General features: G+C 45.5%; 1 protein-coding gene across 3 annotated transcripts in view; it reads right to left on the bottom strand.

The window, feature by feature from the left end:
* Positions 1–841: 841 nt before the first annotated feature.
* Positions 842–16,952, bottom strand: part of Tmem154 (transmembrane protein 154) — a 39,603-nt gene continuing 23,492 nt past the window's right edge. For 2 of the 3 annotated variants that reach the window (XM_087627129.1, XM_087627128.1), the window contains 4 exons: positions 15,028–15,055; positions 14,036–14,121; positions 12,384–12,441; positions 936–3,324 (listed from right to left, as the gene is read on the bottom strand). In XM_087627129.1, coding sequence (XP_087483255.1) covers positions 3,309–3,324; positions 12,384–12,441; positions 14,036–14,121; positions 15,028–15,055 — 188 coding nt within the window. In that variant the 3' untranslated portion in view covers positions 936–3,308. Of the gene's footprint in view, positions 3,325–12,383; positions 12,442–14,035; positions 14,122–15,027; positions 15,056–16,952 lie in introns of all 3 variants that reach the window. The other variant, NM_001401895.2, reaches the window with a different exon arrangement.

Genomic DNA, 16,952 nt, shown 5'->3' with positions numbered 1-16,952 from the left:
AGTGTTGTTTTATATAACCCAATTGCAAGATCAAACCTAAGTGTTTTTTAAGACTTCCAGTTATATTGGTATTTCCATTGCTAGAGCTCTGAAAGTCAAAGGAAGCACATACCGCCTGTGGCACCAAGGTTGGTCTATACTACATTCATGCATGCATCTGGGAACTAACACCCCTCCTAGAGAGAAGAGTAGTGTCAGGAAGAGTGGCAGACGGCCTGTGGAGGGAGAAGTACTCAGTTGTCACTTCTCAGAGCCTTGCTTGAGCTGTCCTAGACCTTTGTAGTACCTGACCACAGAGAGACCACTCTGCTTAAGGCAAAGAGTCGCGTTTGTTTCTACAGGTACCCCAGGTGAAATACCACTCTGTTTAGCTTTAGAGCTCAAGAATCTTTGGCGGAAGAGAGAACAGTCAAACTGTGAGAGCTGGAAGGCAGGGGAAGGCTGTGAAATGCTGTACAGCAGGGCAGCCATGACCCCACATTAGCTGTGACTGTCTACCTAAGGCTGAACTTTGACCAACAGTCAATCACAGTTTGGAGAACTATTGGCTGCTAAGGGATCCTTGGAGAAGGACAGTCATTGTCTTCAGTTGTTTACCCACTAAGGAGCCCACTAGTTCCAAACCCTTAGCCACACAGGCAATCCTGGTTAAATTCAATGTGTCTCAAAACACAACAAAACAAAAGAGTGGCACGCATGTGGAGAAGAGGCCTGTAGGGAGAGGGAGGGGGTGAGAAGGGGATTAGAAGCTGTGGCTACAGAAATCAGAACGCACTCCATACATATATGAATTTGTCAAAGAATAAATTCAATAAGTTCTTTTTTAAAAATAAGTCCCAAATGGATTTTTTAAAACATGTTTATTGAAACAAGTTTCTGAAGAAGTCCAGCTAAGCAACGCCGTCAACCTACCTTGCTTTAAAGAAAAATACATCAAAGCATGTGTCTTAAAAACTTTTTTTTTGGAGTCACAGTCTTACCTATTCCAGGCTGACCTGACCTTAAACTCACTATGTATCTGCGGATAAACCTGAACCTGTAGGAATGATCTTCCTGCAACAGTGCCCAGTTTATACAGTGCTAGGGTCAAACCCAGCTCTGGGCATGCTAGGCCAACAACTCACCATCGGAGATAAAGTCCATGGCCATCTTTATTCTAAAATCTGGTTTGTTCTGAGTAGCTATCCAGCTAAGGCAAACTGCTGAGGGTTTTTCTCCTATCAATAGTGTAAAAAAAAAATAAATGGTTTTGTTTTAAGAATTCATGGAATTGACATATACATATGCTGTGCTCTGATCGTATAGTAAGAATAGAATCGTAGGCTTAACTTGACTGCTTGGGCCATGCCGATGGCATGAGTCAGAACTCATATAGCTCTGCAGGAAGTCTCTGTGCAGTTAGAAAAGCCAATGCGGATCTCAGATGCAAACTTAACAGCGTGCTGGTAAATTTGTTTCTTTGGGACTTCCAGGTTATTTGATGCACTGAATGAGAATCGTGTTATCGTCTCACAAAACACGCCTTTATCAAAAGTAACAGTCCGACACCTCATACACTTCTGAGAAATTCTGAAGTCTGATACTGGGCAGGGTGGATCAAGGTCAAAAACCTGGTAGTCATCGGGGATCTTAGACACCCCAAGAAAGAAGGAACTAGACTTTTCAGAAAGAGAACCAAATTTAAAGTAGCAGTCATGGGCAGACTAGGCGAGTGGTGACTCAGAAGGCTCCATCTGCTGTCGGGTGACTGGGAGAGTCAGGGCAGGTTATAAATTCATTGTGAGTGTCCACAGGGTCCATGACAGAGTGAGACAGGACAACGAATCTTTTGAGGATACACTGTTGAACTGCCTTTTGTCTGAGAACTGCACGGTCCCAGGACAGTAGGAGAGCCTGGATTCAGGTCATTTACTGCATAGAGAGACCACCCTAGCCTGTGGCTCTGTCTATAAAATTATCTGCATATCTCAGAAGACAAGAGCTCATTAAAGAGGCCCCAAGGGGGCAAGAGAAGGCTCTCTGTGGAGCATGAGAGCAGCCTTTCAAATACAGAACCCCAATTCAGCAGCAAAAAGTTTGGTTAACCTCATCTCCCCTCAGTTTATATGTGGTTAGCAAAATAAAATTTTCATTCTTTGTTTCTTTCCTGGAATAAAATACCAAGCATCCCACGAGAACCAGAGACTCAATTTGCTGGATGGCCTTTTAAAGGTCAGAATTAGAAAACGAAGGATTAAATGGGACTTTACTAAGGAGGAGAGGTTAGTGGGTTTTTCTGCATTTTTAACTCCATTGTTTTTAGTACATGGATGTCAACTAATTTCATGTAGAATGTCATTTCTGATGGCCTGGGAGCCACCTCCTGGAGGGCTAAGCATTGGAGACTCTTCCCAGCCCTACAGAAAAGGCTGGATGTAGAGCACACAGACCAGAAAGCACCATGGGCCAGAGCTGCCACAGGCACAGGTCCTTCTAGCTCAGCCTTGAAGATCTCCCATGACCCCCACCTGCCTGCACTCCAAGCCCGCGCACAGCACAAGCCAGGCCTGTGGCTTGAAACAAGATCAGCTGCTTTGAGATGTTGCAAGTAGAGGTGACTTTAGCGGAGAAGGGAAAAGTTGCTTCTCTCTTTAAAGACTGCTGTTTCTTCTGGAAGTTTTCAAAAGTGACTGAGATGTGGCTGAGTGCAAGTCTACGAGTCGTGCAAGGATCTCCCATGAGGCCTGTGGACTTCCTTGTGTTTTCTTAGCAGGTGAGAAACAAGCTTAACGAGTCCCTGGGATGGTGTGGCTATGAAACGCCTGCTTTGTTTGGCCTGTTTTCTGTAACCCAACCGTCCTTGAGGAAAGTTCCAGATGACTAGAGTTGACCTGAGAGGACATGAACAGTGAGAAAATATCCAAACCTGGTGGGCAGTAAGGCGACCTGGACCCAGAAGACCAGCTTCCTGATTCAAACCCTCAGAATGAAGCAGACCAGAGCTGTGATCTTAGGGTGACCAGAATGAGCGAGGAGGAGGCAGTGGGGAGGGACACCCACAGGTCCGAAGCCAGCACCACACAGGGCTCTTTCTTCATCATGCGTGGGCTGGCGGGCAGCCAGGCCTTTCCAAGACTTCAGTACCTCATTCTTCCAAGTCCAGGGGATGCCATCATCTGAAGAGGGGATGGTGGAAGAAACACTAAAAGGTTCTTGTGTCTACACTGATTTGAAATTAATTAAACTTGTCTCCTCTTCATCCTTCTCTGGTGGGCCCTGCAGGTGCCCTCGGGGAGTATGCTCTTGGGAAACGTCAACGCCACTTGGACTTAGGATTCATTATCACTGAAAAAGAAAGAAATACAGAACAGACCAATAGCACAAGAGGCAAGGGAGAGCTGAACCCTGGATTGCAGAGGTGACTCGAGATTCTAAACAATCAGAAAGCCAGCACTGTTTAGCTTGCGGTTTCCCACACAAGGCACAGTTTGGATTTAATATTCAATTCTTGAGGAGGAAATCCATGGATACCAAGAGACAATTTCTAGCTCTCCAAAATCCTTCCCCCATGACAGGGAGAGAACCAGATGGAGTTGGGGATTCCCGCCTTTAATTAAATCTAATCTCATTCCCTATGGATAGATGCCAGAAGTCTCTTTTTAAAATGTGTTATTTCCTTCAAGAGTTTGTGGCCCTGACTTATTTGCAATGGTGCCTCTTGTTCAAGCACACAGAGGGGCTAGGGAGTGTTCTCTGTCCCATCGGACATCTTGGTATGAATGACTATAAATTAGACACCTGATATTTGAACATAGCCACGGTGTCAGCTAATTTGTGCTTTTTTTTTTGTTTGTTTGCTTAATTCAAGTTTGGCTATCTTGGTCCAATATTTGATTTTGCGGCTTTTGCGCAGTGTGCCGGGGGCTTCTTGTGTCACCCTAGAGAGCAGCTGGGGCCCCTGATTCTTTCTTCCTGCTTCTTCTCTAGGTTTGGAGTCCTTTCTATTAAAACTCTAGCAGAGCTCTATTGGCAGCCAACTCTGTCTCCAAGGAAGGTCATGAGTAACCACAGTGAGCGGATGTGTTCTCTCCTCGGCTCCTGGATGTGTGCAGTCTACAGCAGTCTCCTGACTCACTCAACAGATGCTCAGCGAAGCATTGTGCGTTATCGATGGTACAAACATACCTGTAGTCCCAGCAACTACAGCCAGGAAAACAGTGTCTCAGAAAAACAAACAAAACAAGCCCCGAGAGAGATAGATCAGTTAGATAGATGTGTCCTTGACAGGGGAAAGAAGTAACTGCGAGTGTGTGTGTGTGTGTGTGTGTGTGTGTGTTTGCGTGCACACGTGTGCCCATGGGTGGATGCTGTGGGGACAAGGAACACATGAAAAGGGGAAGGAGGGCAGAACTGTATCCAAGGCAGGGGAATAAACAAAGAAATAGCCTCTATAGCAAAACTCATTAAATGTGGACAACGGATGGGAATTATAGTTTTAGTTTTCGGTTTGGTTTCTTATTTGTTTGGTTGCTTGCTTGCTTTTTGCTCTGGGAGGAAACTCAGTGACAGCAAGCTTGCTTACCGCATGTACTCTCAAGGCCCTTGATTTGATCACCAACATACCACACACTAAAGAAGGAATATTCCTAAGACTTACTAACAAACCTTTAACTATGAAACTCTGAAAAACTCATAGTGGGGAGTGATGGCTTCATTCCTTGGAAACTGGGTGACACCAAGATAGTGTTGCAAAGGGGCCAGGGCCATCTCTAAAGAACAGAAGTCCCCAGACTGCATGGTCTCCTTGTATGGCCTTAGCTAGCAAGACCCTCTCTTTTGTCTACAACACTGAGCTCTGACCACTGGTTGTAACAGAAATAGTATTCAAAATTATTGTAAAACCAGTCAGCGTTCATTGTACAGGGTCCTGGATTCTTCTCCGGCAAGCCTTCCCCTCCCCCCAACAAAACAAAACTCCCCCAGAGAAAGGCAGTTAAGGTCCAAGACATTAACCGTAGCTAATTCCTTGGCATTTTCTCTCCTAAATGGTTTTCTGTTCTAAAGATATGTTCTCTTTTGTTCAGAAACAGGATCTTTGCTCTGTCATCTGTTAGTCCACTTCTGGTCACACAGGGTGGGGCATGACTCAGCGGTAGAGCTCTTCCTAGAACATGCAAGGTCATGGGTTTAATTCCCAGCACTGCAACATACAGACTAGAACCTCCCTCCATTTCCCCCCCTCCCTTTTAGTAGCTATCTAGTGACCTGTTAACCCATTAGATATTGAAAAACTGAGGCTTAGGAATGTAAGTCAGTAGTACGGTGCTTGCCTGAAGCTCTAAATTCAATCCCCAGTTCTGAAGAAAAAAAGAAAGAAAGAGAAAAAGAAAGAGGAGGGGGGCCCACAAAACAACAATAAAACCTAACCAATACTTTTCATAATTAACTCTTCAGGCTACTCCTAATTTTTAACTTTTATGAACAGTCCCAAGAAGTCCCTTTGCATACGTCTTTACAAGAGGAATTGGGTCAAGAACATGCAGCTTTAAAGCATTTAAGCCTACTGTTAAATGGTCCTTCTAGGTAAGAACGCTAGTAGACTTTACCTAAGCTTTCATCTGCTGTTTTTTTGCTAAGAAGAATATTCTCTTTTCCCCAAACATTAATTGATAACTTCAATTTCTTTTGCTAAATTGACTACTGATAAACTTTGTTCATAATTAAAGTGGGTCAATTATCTTTTTATTTTATCTTTTTATTGGTTCAGGTAGTAAGAATTAATTTTGATTCATTATAGTACAAACCACGTCTCTGGTTTTTCTTTTTTGTTGTTGTTTTTTGATTTATTTATTTATTTATTTACTTATTTATTTTTGAGACAGGGACTCGCTCTGTAGCTGTTATGGAGCAGTCCCTTCTGACATTAAAACCTTCCATCTTGGAAAAAGGCAGTTAAGGTCCAAGACATTAAAGGGGAAGGGAGCCAACAGAATGTTCTAAGGGAAGGTGACACATCCCACCCCATAAGGAAGCTTATCAAGAAGGAAAGTTTACAAGGCTTCAGGAAGTTCCCAAAACTGATCAGAGTTGCTAGGTTCTTCCCTCCTCAGGCAAGTGTCAGTAGAAGGGCATTGAAAGGCACTCAGATGAGCCACACTGCCTGGAAGACACACTCTCCACCCTGAGCTGCCTGCAGGCTGTGGTGAGCTCTAGGTTCCCAGCTTTGTGAGCTGTCTCCATGCTGGGCTGGGCTTTGGTGATGCAGCTGCCTTCTAGTCATTTCTTCTCCCACAAGTAACTCAAATAAAACTCTTTGGTTCACCAGGCTGGACTTCTGGGGTATCCCCACTTTGACCTGACATCAATTCTTTATCTGGAAGAGGCAGATGCTGTTCACACATCCTAAGGATAGTGTCCCACAGCAGTAGCCCAGGCTGCCCTTGAACTTGTGTAATCCTCCTGCCTCTGCCTCTCAATTGTTAGGGTAGTAAGTATGTACTCCATGCCAGGCTTTTATTTGGACTTGCTTCTTTTTCAAATAGGGTCTTCTTCTGGACCCCAGATTATCCTTGATACTCCTGCTTCAGCCTCCCGGGTGCTGATTACAAGTTCGAGCTCTCACACCCACCTCTCCATTAACAATTCTTACCTGGTTTCAGTGGTACAATGTCAAATCTCTAATGTGTTTCCTGTGAGCCTCCCCGACTCCCTGCCCCAGCTCACAAATGCTCTCTCGGTTTAGGTCATCCTGGCTGTCTGGACAAAAAATTTTCCAAGTGGAAACGTCCAAGTGCACTGGGACTTGGAAGAGATGGGGCTGAATATGAAATGATAACTTCGAAGTCTTGTCTTTGACTTAGTGGCACGCACACTATGGCTTCCATTCCTTTAAGTCTTTTACGTTTACCAGGGTTAGCTCACTGGTAAAGAATGTGCTTAGCATGTGAGAGTCTCAGAATTCAATCCCCAGCATCAACTAATTAATTAGAAAGTAGGTTTGTGTGCATGTGCATGTGTGTGTTTATGCATGTTTATGTATATATGTATGTATGTGTGTGTATATATGTATGTATGTATGTATGTATGTATGTATGTATGTATTGTGTGTTTAGAATGTGTAAGCTGGAAGAGGGTGTCAAGTGCCCACTCTATCCTATCACCCTCTGTCTTGCTCTCCTAAGACTGTCTCTCTCCCTGAGCTTGGAGCTAAGCTGTCCACCAGCGGCACCTAACACTTCTCTGGCTCTGTCCCGGGACAGTGCTGGGGTTAAAGTTGAGAGTGGGACCACACACAGCTTTTTTATGATATGTGCTGGGCTCGCATGCTCAAAGGCAAGCACTTTTACCCTCTGTATCTTCTCCTCAGTCCCGGTAAATAAATACTTGGATCTTTCAAATGATTTGGCCATGCATCTTGTTGCGGGCATTAGCACTGGGTAGTTGCCATTTTTTTAGTGGCTTTTATGATAGTTCCAATGCTGGGATACCCAAACAAGTGGATTCTTAATGTCAGAAACGCACAGGATCTGGCTGAAGCTTCAGTCAGGGCACAGTCACTTCTCTGTTTTGTGTCAAGGGGCAAGTTAACCTTTCCTAGTTTTAATTTCCTTATCTGATGTCATTTGCAAAACACACCTAATAACTCTATAGCTTATAGGGTTGCTGTAAGAGAATAAATGAGGGCTTGAGGTGAGAAAGTCTCTGCCCTCAGTCCCCAGCACCACACACTCAAAGGATAAAAGGGAGGGGAAAATGTAGGTAAAACCCCATGTTACAGGCCCCGCACCTACACCCATGCCTGTTGGTGATTTGTACTCGGCAGACTGAGCTCTGACAAATGTTTGTGAGTTATCGACAACACTGCCTCAAAGAGGTAAAGGCTTTCAGAAACCATCTTCAGAAGCACACCTCACATTTCTGAGGAGACGTCTTTGCTTAGAAGCTTGTTTACTTTTAAAGCCCCCCAAAAGCAAAGTGTGTGAGATTTCTGAAACACCATAGACATGTGACTTGGTGCCAGCGCATCCCACACTGCCCCTGCTTTGATGGGCTATGGGGTCATTCCCAGACAGCGGCCGCCTTCCTGGTGTTTTGTGTGGTGAGGTGTCATCCATCCACAAGACCTGTGGGTGAGTCAGCAGCCTCCTCCCCCGAGTCCCAGCACATCGAGCCGGGCCGTTCTCCATCACTGGCTCATTGCTTTATTTAGTTAGCTGTCTCTAGCTATTCATCATCTCTGGAAAATGATCAAATAAGCCATGCATTTTTAACTCTAGCAAATCCTGGAGTTCCCTGTTAAAAATACCTTGGCCAGCTGCCACCGAGCCGTGACAAGCACACTGGCGGCTCAGCTCGCAACCTTCCCTGCTTGCCTCCATGTGCGCACACGTGCAGTTTCAGCAACTTATTTCTGACAGCGACATTAAAGAGTAATTTGTCTAGGAGTGTTATATAAACATGCGAAGAACATGGAACACCTTTCCACGAGCATATAGAGGAACAGGAGGACAAACTGTGAAACAAAACAGAGCGCGCCTGTATTTTCTTCAAGGAAGCACCCGACTGGCATGCTGCCAGCAGAATGGGGGCAGAATCAGCTCAAATCCCTCACCTCGTAGCAGTGACTGTTTGTCCAGATGGGACAGTCACCCTGTCCTCCTGACCCATCTCTCTTGCAGCAATCCTGAGGTGTGGCCCCAGCGAATGCGGCCATCTCTGAATGTGGTGTTATGCCACCACTCAGCCCTTCTCGGGCCATGGTGCTCTCACTCAGTTTCAGGGAGTGTGGAGTTCAGCTTGGCACGAAATCACGTAACAATTAGATCAAGCTCCCTTTCTCATCAATACAAAATCCCTTCTTCCCGACAGAGGCCTGGCCTGGGTGGAGTTAGGGAAATGAGGCTCGGAATTGGCCCAGGACACAGAGATCGTACTTGCTGTGGAGACATACTCTGGGACACACACACACACACACACACACACACACACACACACACACGTACACACACACACATGTACACACACACACCTGAGCTCATGCACCTATCTTTAACACCATCCTTCTCGGTATCAGTCTGGAGGACACAAACTATTTTGTATCCCTTGTGGTACTACAAAACTAACTTACTCTTTTTAGGGGTGGTGGGGACTAGATAGGAACTAGGGAAGAAAGTACCAAAGGAAACACTGGGGGGGTCATGGACATTTTAAGGCCTAGACCTTTCTCTGCACTGTCACCCAGTGTAAACTCTCCCCGTAGGGACAGTGATGAGCAGTAGGGAATGGACCGTGGCTGCGTCTGTACCTCCCTGTCTGACCTCATGTGGTCCAAGGTGCAGACAGAAGCTCTGAGTGTCTGACTAGACATGAGTCAGGAGAAAGGAAGAAGCTGGCTGGCCTGGGCCAGGTGGACTCTATCTGCACTGAACCAGTATCTGGTGGCATTTGGGAGGTGCTGTATGGGTGGGGTCCAACAATGGACTCCATTGTCTAGAAACTTTGAACCGTTGATTATAAAACCCACCAAATGGATCTGTTCTTACCGTCTGTCAGCTCTGGGCTGCCTCTCCTCTTCCTGTGCTCTGAATACCACTGATAGGTACACCACAATTTACAGGACAGGGGATTATGAGGAAAGGCCACTAAGGTGGAAAATAAGAATATAGAACTTTTCTCCCCACAACTCCTTTCTTGTCCTTTTCTGTCATTGTTTTTAAACATGACAACCTCACTGCAAAGGGCTTATAGTAGTTTGTACAAATCTGGTCCTTACTAGCATCTTATTTTGGGGCTGAGTATGTACATTTTAAGAAAAGTGTCCACTCTGAGGTAAATTTTGTGAACCCTAAATATATGTTACATGTTATATGTTACACATTACTCATATATTATATATTATTGCATATTACATATTACATATTAATTTATAATATATTATGTTATATTAACTAATATAATTTAGTAATCATTGCATCAATTGTTATATATAATTATTTTGATTATTATATTATACCAATTAACTTATAATTAATTGTAAGTATTTAAATCATGTTGATTATTATGTAATTAATAATTATTATTACATTGTATAATTGTTAATCTGTGTCAGTACTGCTTTGTCCCAATACTCAAAAAAGTTGAGGTAAGAAGATTATGAGTTCAAGGCCAGCCTGGGCTATGGAGCTCGATCCGAGTCAAAGAGGCAGAGGTGAGGGAAAGAGGGGAGGGAGGGAGGAAGAAACGGAAGAAGGGAGGGAAGGAGAGAGGGAGGGAGGAGCTGAGGGGAGAACAAGAGGTGGGGCAGAAAAAGATAGAAAAGTGAGGACAGAGAAAGTGAAAATCAGGGGCTGGAGTGGATTCCACGGGAAAGCTCTGAAGGGATAGCCAATGGAGCTGCCAGTCCCCACAAGCCCATAAGTCCAGGATGCTGATGCTACAAATGGTTCCAGAAGTCCTCCTTATCAGAAGGGTGGGTAAGTGTAGCGCCTATTAAATTCACTCCTTAGTCACTGTCCCCTGCTTTCCGAAGCATTATGTGCACCTGATTGGGGCGGGACGGGGAGGGGCATCTCGGGGGACGATGCCACAGAGGAAGGTTGCTTGATGATGACCTATCAGGTGATGAATAATGTACCACTCGTGGGGAGGTATTGATGACAGGCTGGGCTGTGTGCGTGGGAAGTAAAGAACACGTACGTGACTGTTCCCCGGGAATTCATTCTGCTTTCAGTATCATATGCCTGTGGAAGTCACTGGAAGGAGATGCAGCCAAGGGCTGAGACTGGCCGGTCTAGAACTCCAACACCGCTCCCCAGACTGAGAACGCAGTGAAGCCCTGGCAGGTATCCTGTCAACCCAGATGGTTCCAGGCCCCCAGAGGAATTCAGACATTCACTTGCAAAATGACCAGTTCACAGAGAACACCGAACAGATAGGGGCCTTTTTGTCTTACAGGCAGCTTATTTCAAGACCCAACCTCACTATATTTGAGAAAAAGATGTTTAATAAAAGCTCGTCAGCGTATAATTCTGTCAGGGCAGTTTTCCTCAGCAGTGTCAGGAATCTAACAGAGTGGGGCTCAAGGATATAAAACTCCTGACATTTCTCATCACTGTGGATGCAATCACAATGTAAAGAGAGTTTGAGGGTGACCTGTGTTGACCTATGCACTGTCTCATTAGGAGGGGGAAGGTTAGGATCTGTGGAAAAGATTCCTCCATAATGTCCTTTGTCATATAACGAGGGCACTACCTTTTCTTTCTTTTGCCTTCTTGTTATTATCTGGAACCACATTTAAGTAAGATAGAATCTTTTTCAAACTTGTGATGAATTGTAATGTATAAATGCCCCACGAGGTAGTAACATGGACTTGAGGGTCAGAGCTGAGGCTGCCCTGGGTAGGACCATGTTAGTCCATGACAGAGAGAGACGCAGGGTGGTGAACTATCAGCTAACATGTCGGGATTCTAGGATTCTAGGAGAATAGACACAGAGACAAAGACCCCGAAGGAAAACCTGACCTTTCCTTGCAGGGCTATGGCCTCAGGGCCTGTGGTACCATGTGACTGCATCTGGAAACATCTATGACAAGTGAACGAATGATGTATTTTCACGGGTATTCACCACGCTCTCAAGCTTCGATCTGTGAGCTCTAACACAGGAGTCCCATCGCCGTTACAGTTCAAGTTCTCTGCTGTCTGGCCAACTTTGTTACCCCAGCAGATGACTTGGTGACTCCCCTGAACTATAGTCATGATCTGAAGAGCAAGTCCGCTCTTCAACTCCTTCCAGTTCTTTCCACATACTGGGCAAACAATTCTCTAATCAGAAATTCCACAACTCACTAATTCCTCTCCTCACAAAGATCACATCATTTAAATACTACCATCAAGGGCTAATAAATTACACCTGGCCCCCAAGGCACTAAAATTTTCTATCAAGCAGAGCCACCTAGTGGCAGAGTGGGATATATTTTTTAATTTTCATTTAATTTCTCTCTGATACTAATGTAGATCAAGTAGGTTAGGGTTCTTTGTTTGTTTCCTTGCTTTATAAAAATGTTCCTTTTGGTCATGATTATTGAAAACCACCCTGTCTGGGGCAGTCCCCTCCTTCTGTTTCTTTACCAAATGTCTGTCTATCCAAGGCAAATAACCTGAGTCAATTTGCTGTAATCAGCAAATTTTAGGACTAAAACAAAAGCCAGTTCAACGGTGTCTCTTTGAAACCTCAAGAGCTACTAGGATGTTTTCTATTTTCCAAAACACGCTTCCTGACCACACATTCCTCCCTGTAAACTGACATATTAAATTGCCAGGCACAAAAAAGCCAAAGAAAATGCTGTGCTGGGCTGTGGCTGGGACCCTCGTCCACCCTTCGCCATCCCTGATAGAAATCACAAGTACCTTGGGCTGAGGTTTGGCTCCTTTTCTTCCTTCAGAGTAGGCAGACATTCATAGTTGGCTAAGACAGAAGGAAAACAAATCCACTGTTAGTCACCAGAATTGCTTTTTCTACCCACAAAACCGACACAGTCAGGAACAGACTGTACCTCTGGATGGCTACCTGTGAAGAAATGGCCCCATTGGGGAGTTCTAGAGGTTCAAAGAGTAATGACGCCAAGGCTCTTGACACGGTAAGAGCAGGGATCACGCAGATAGAGGACTGCATGTTCCGTGCCCTATGGAAAGGGCACAATTCATCACTGCTTGCTCTGTTGGCCCCCTGGAGGCTCGCAGTGTTCTGAAAACCAGAATATGCATCTTGGGAGTGAGACACAAGACCGAAATGCTGTACCTCAGGCCCTACAGTTTCAAAGCAGAGGCATCAGGAAGTTGGAGAGGGACCACCTTCTCCCAGGGAGCTTCTTTCTCCTCTACCACACTGTGTGTGTACGTGTGTGTCTCTCTGTGTGTGTATGTGTGTATGTCTGTGTGTGTATGTTTTTGTCTGTCTGTGTCTGTATCCGTGTGTGTGTGTGTGTGTGAGCGTGAAACACATGGGCAGAGACATTTTGCTGTCCATGTTCAGTGAGGAATTCTCAAAGTAATACGAATAGAGTGAGTTACAGAGCAGCACCAGATGTTTTTCTCTGCACGGAAACACACACACTATACATGCATACACCACAAACATATACACAATACATGTATACATGATTATAACATAGAAATATAAATAGTATGATATATAGCGAGTTTTATCAATTTTATATGAGCATCAAGAAATTTTTATTGATTTTTAATTTAATTTAAAAATTTATTGATTTTTAATGAACACAGTTTAAAGACCAGCTAGCACTTGAAAATTATCGTGTGGGAATACTCTGTATAGCAGGTCTGTCTGATAGAACTGTCTACAAACATGGGAATGTGCTTGAGTCAGCCTGATAAATATCATACTCAGTGGTTAGCAAACCGATCCCTTCGGTTACTAAAACCAAGTTTTATTTTTATATGATTAAACAGGCGCACAGCTCTAGTGCCTTGTGTACTGGACAGTGGTTCATACAAAATACACTTTATGAAGTTGTGCGACCACATACAGATTGGAATTCTCTTAATTCAAGAAAACACAAGGTCATGTCAGATTTTTTTCCCCCAGATAATTTTGTATCAGATTTCCTTCCCAGGCTAGAAAGATCATGGTTAGGGATGTAGCTCAGTGGAAAAGCACCTACCTAGCATGTTAGAGGCTGGGGTTAGATTTCCAGCAACACACATGCATGCATGTACACACACACACACACACACACACACACACACACACACACACACACATGTATGCACAAACCCACCAACTCTCACCTGCACTCACACTATCAGAAACAAATAGTACAGTTTCTTCTTGAAAAGCCCTATTTGAACAACTAGCACACACATAAAAACAAGTGGCAACAGATTTGGTGACTATGATTAAACTGGATCTTTAAGGAGTGCACAGGTCGAGTGCCAGATGAAGCACAACTTCAGATTTTCTGAGTTGCTGATGAAGCAGAGGCAGCCGTCTAGCCCTGCGTTACCACAGAGGCAAGCAAACGCTTTGGGCTTCCACGTACCATTTCTGTTCATGCTGTTCATCCATTTGTCAAGCTCCTCCATCTCTATTTCCATAACGGAGGGTGTGTCCTCTTCAAAAATAGGGCTAGACAGAGAGCAGAGACAAACACGGGTTTTAAAAAACGAAAAGGGTCTGTAGACTGATTTTCATTGGTGGAAGAGTCTAGAATATTGACTGGTTGGGAAAAACCCCACTTGGTGTATGACGCCCCGAGCTAGCCCTGGGTTTGCCCTAAACAAGATAGCATCAAACTCTAGCAGGAAGGAAGGCAAAATCTGCAACAAGACCTCATCTGTCACTAAGGCCATACGGGATGACGCAGAGGCCAGGGAGTGGACTGAAAGAGAACACTTTCGGGGTTGGGGATTTAGCTCAGTGGTAGAGCGCTTGCCTAGCAAGCGCATGGCCCTGGGTTCAGTCCCCAGCTCTGAAAAAAAAGAACCAAAAAAAAAAAAAAAAGAGAACACTTTCTGGAAACCAAAGCCATGGTTGCCAGGGTGCTCAGTGATCCTCTCACTTAGTTGCCTGGCCTTGCTTGGTCTCACTTCTCTTTTTTTGGAGTTTTGATCAATGACCCAGATAAAGAGACCAGGCACCAGGCTGCGTTCATCTGGTCTCCTTCAATGCCAAGGCAGAATCTACAGCAGGGAGGCTGATGGGAGGAGGGGGAGGCATCACTTGGTGTCTTTAGTGTTCCCCCAGGGCCAGAATATTAACTGCTATGCGGTTGGCACTGGCAGCAGCCAGACAAAAACTCTTTTCTAGAAGGTGACTCCAGCAGACACCCCTGGGTAAGGTTTGTAGACTAAGATGCATGGCCCTCATGACAATGGGGGGCGGGGCTGTCTTAGTCTAGGGAGACTGATGCAAGAGAAACCAGCCAGGTTGTTACAGCAGAAGAGGGGGAAAGGCAAATGGCTCCTTTATCTCTTCCCCTTGACCGTTCTTGTCCACACAACAGGGAACTGAAGGCAGGCGGAGAGGACTCACACTTTCAAGGTCTCGCCTCCTAGATCATCTGAAAGAGAGTAGATACAACAGTCACATCAGCCTAACTCATCGCTGGGACTTCCTGCAGCATCCACTAGGTGTCCTTGGCAATGGGAGGGACACGATGACAAGGGCTGGGGCCCATAGCACTTAAGCAAAGACAAGGGGACAATTTGTAGAAGTCCATTCTCTCTTTCTACCACATGGGTCCCAGAGATCAAACTCAGGACCTTTACCCACTGAGGCACCCTGAGGCCCATGAATCACATTTTCAAAGGCACAGTCATTAACCCCCGAGTCACACAGTACAGACTGTCATGCTGAAACCAGGTCTGAAATCCTCACGGAATCACGGCCTCTGCTCCCCTTGGAGATGGGTGCTCCCCAGAGAGTGCTCCTCTCCCTATTATTCTTATATCCACACAAGGGGGAAAGCATGGTCAGGAAAGAAGGTGTTACAAACAAGGGCTTGGTTATGGGTTTCCGTCAATAAAATAATGTTCCAGCATCGTTTCCTTATGACACACCGTCCTTAACACGGTGCCACATGGGTCGCCTTTACCCTGCTCTTTGAATGGCTGGATCCCTCCACTTCTCAGCCCATCATCCCCACCTCTGTTTCTAGGTTCATCGGTCCCAATGGTCCCTGGCTCTGCCTTCCACTTGCTTCAGTACTGGTCAGTTAGACCTGTTAGACCATCTGTTTGATTCTACTTCATCTGTCTCTCCCACCAGAGCACGGCTCCCCAAGGGCCATGATAGCATCTGTCTTGTTTACCGTGGCATGCCCCAGCCCCCATCCTGCTAGTGCAGTGCCTGGCAAACACCCAGTAAGTATGCACTAGACAGACGAACAGGCTTTAATCTCAGTTGTCTATCAATGGAGTTAAATTCGTGTCTGATCTTTTGGACCTATCATTACTATAATAGTGGGACTTCTAACCAGCTTGGCTTTGATGGCTGCTGACTGGGGTGAGAGTCAGGTGCCATTTGACAAGACAGATGAACAGGTGGCAAGAATCAGACATAGCCTGCTGCCTGGCCCAAGCAAGCTCTGTCTGGTTTGGCAGGGAAACTGACATCCCCTGGAGAAGGCAATCAGTGGTGGCAAGTGGGTGCAAGGTGAATAAGACAGATGCTTTGGAAAGCACACCCTCTGAGAGGTTCCCCAGGAAGTCTGATGCCTCAACCCCTGACAATTGGAGGCCACCTTGTGTCTAGCCTGAAGAAGTACAGTCATCGGTGAGAAAACAGCCAGCTGGCACCTGGAACTGAGCTCAGGTGGCACAAGCTGCTATGTCCTGCTGGTCGGGCAAGCTTTGGTGACATCGCTAACCCAGTGAAGCCGGTGCAGATGCAGGTTTCATACCGTCACTGCTGGCCTTGAAGGCACCTCCAGCTCTGTCTCCCGCCCCTGAATAGAATCTGAGACCTGCTGCAGATGCTCGACTCTCCAGAAACTTACTCGGGGAGTCGAATGGCTTCGTCGTACACATTTTGTGCCTGCAGTTTTCTGGTCATTGTTTAAGATGGGGTCTCACATAGTTCAGACTGGCTTCAAACTTGCTACATAGCTGAGGATGACCTCGAACTTCTGGTCCTCTTGCACTTGGCATTATAAGCAAGCCTCACCACTCTGGGTCTCTGCAGCGCTCAGAGACTGAGCCCAAGACTTTGAGTGTACACAGCAGGCTCAGTTACATCCCTGGCCCTGCACGTATAGCTTTAATCTAAAATGTACTGGCTATTTCCTTAGGGGATTTTAAACAAAGCCCCACACAACTGGAACTCTCTACAGGTGGTCCATAAAGACCTGCACAACTCTCTCTCTCTCTCTCTCTCTCTCTCTCTCTCTCTCTCTCTCTCTCTCTCACACACACACACACACACACACACACACACACACACACACACACCCCTCTGCC

The sequence above is a fragment of the Rattus norvegicus genome, chromosome 2 (assembly GCF_021556685.1).
Source record: "Rattus norvegicus strain SHRSP/BbbUtx chromosome 2, alternate assembly SHRSP_T2T, whole genome shotgun sequence".
NCBI lineage: Eukaryota > Metazoa > Chordata > Mammalia > Rodentia > Muridae > Rattus > Rattus norvegicus.
Note: the sequence above shows the minus strand (reverse complement) of the source record. Positions and strands in the feature narration are given on the sequence as shown.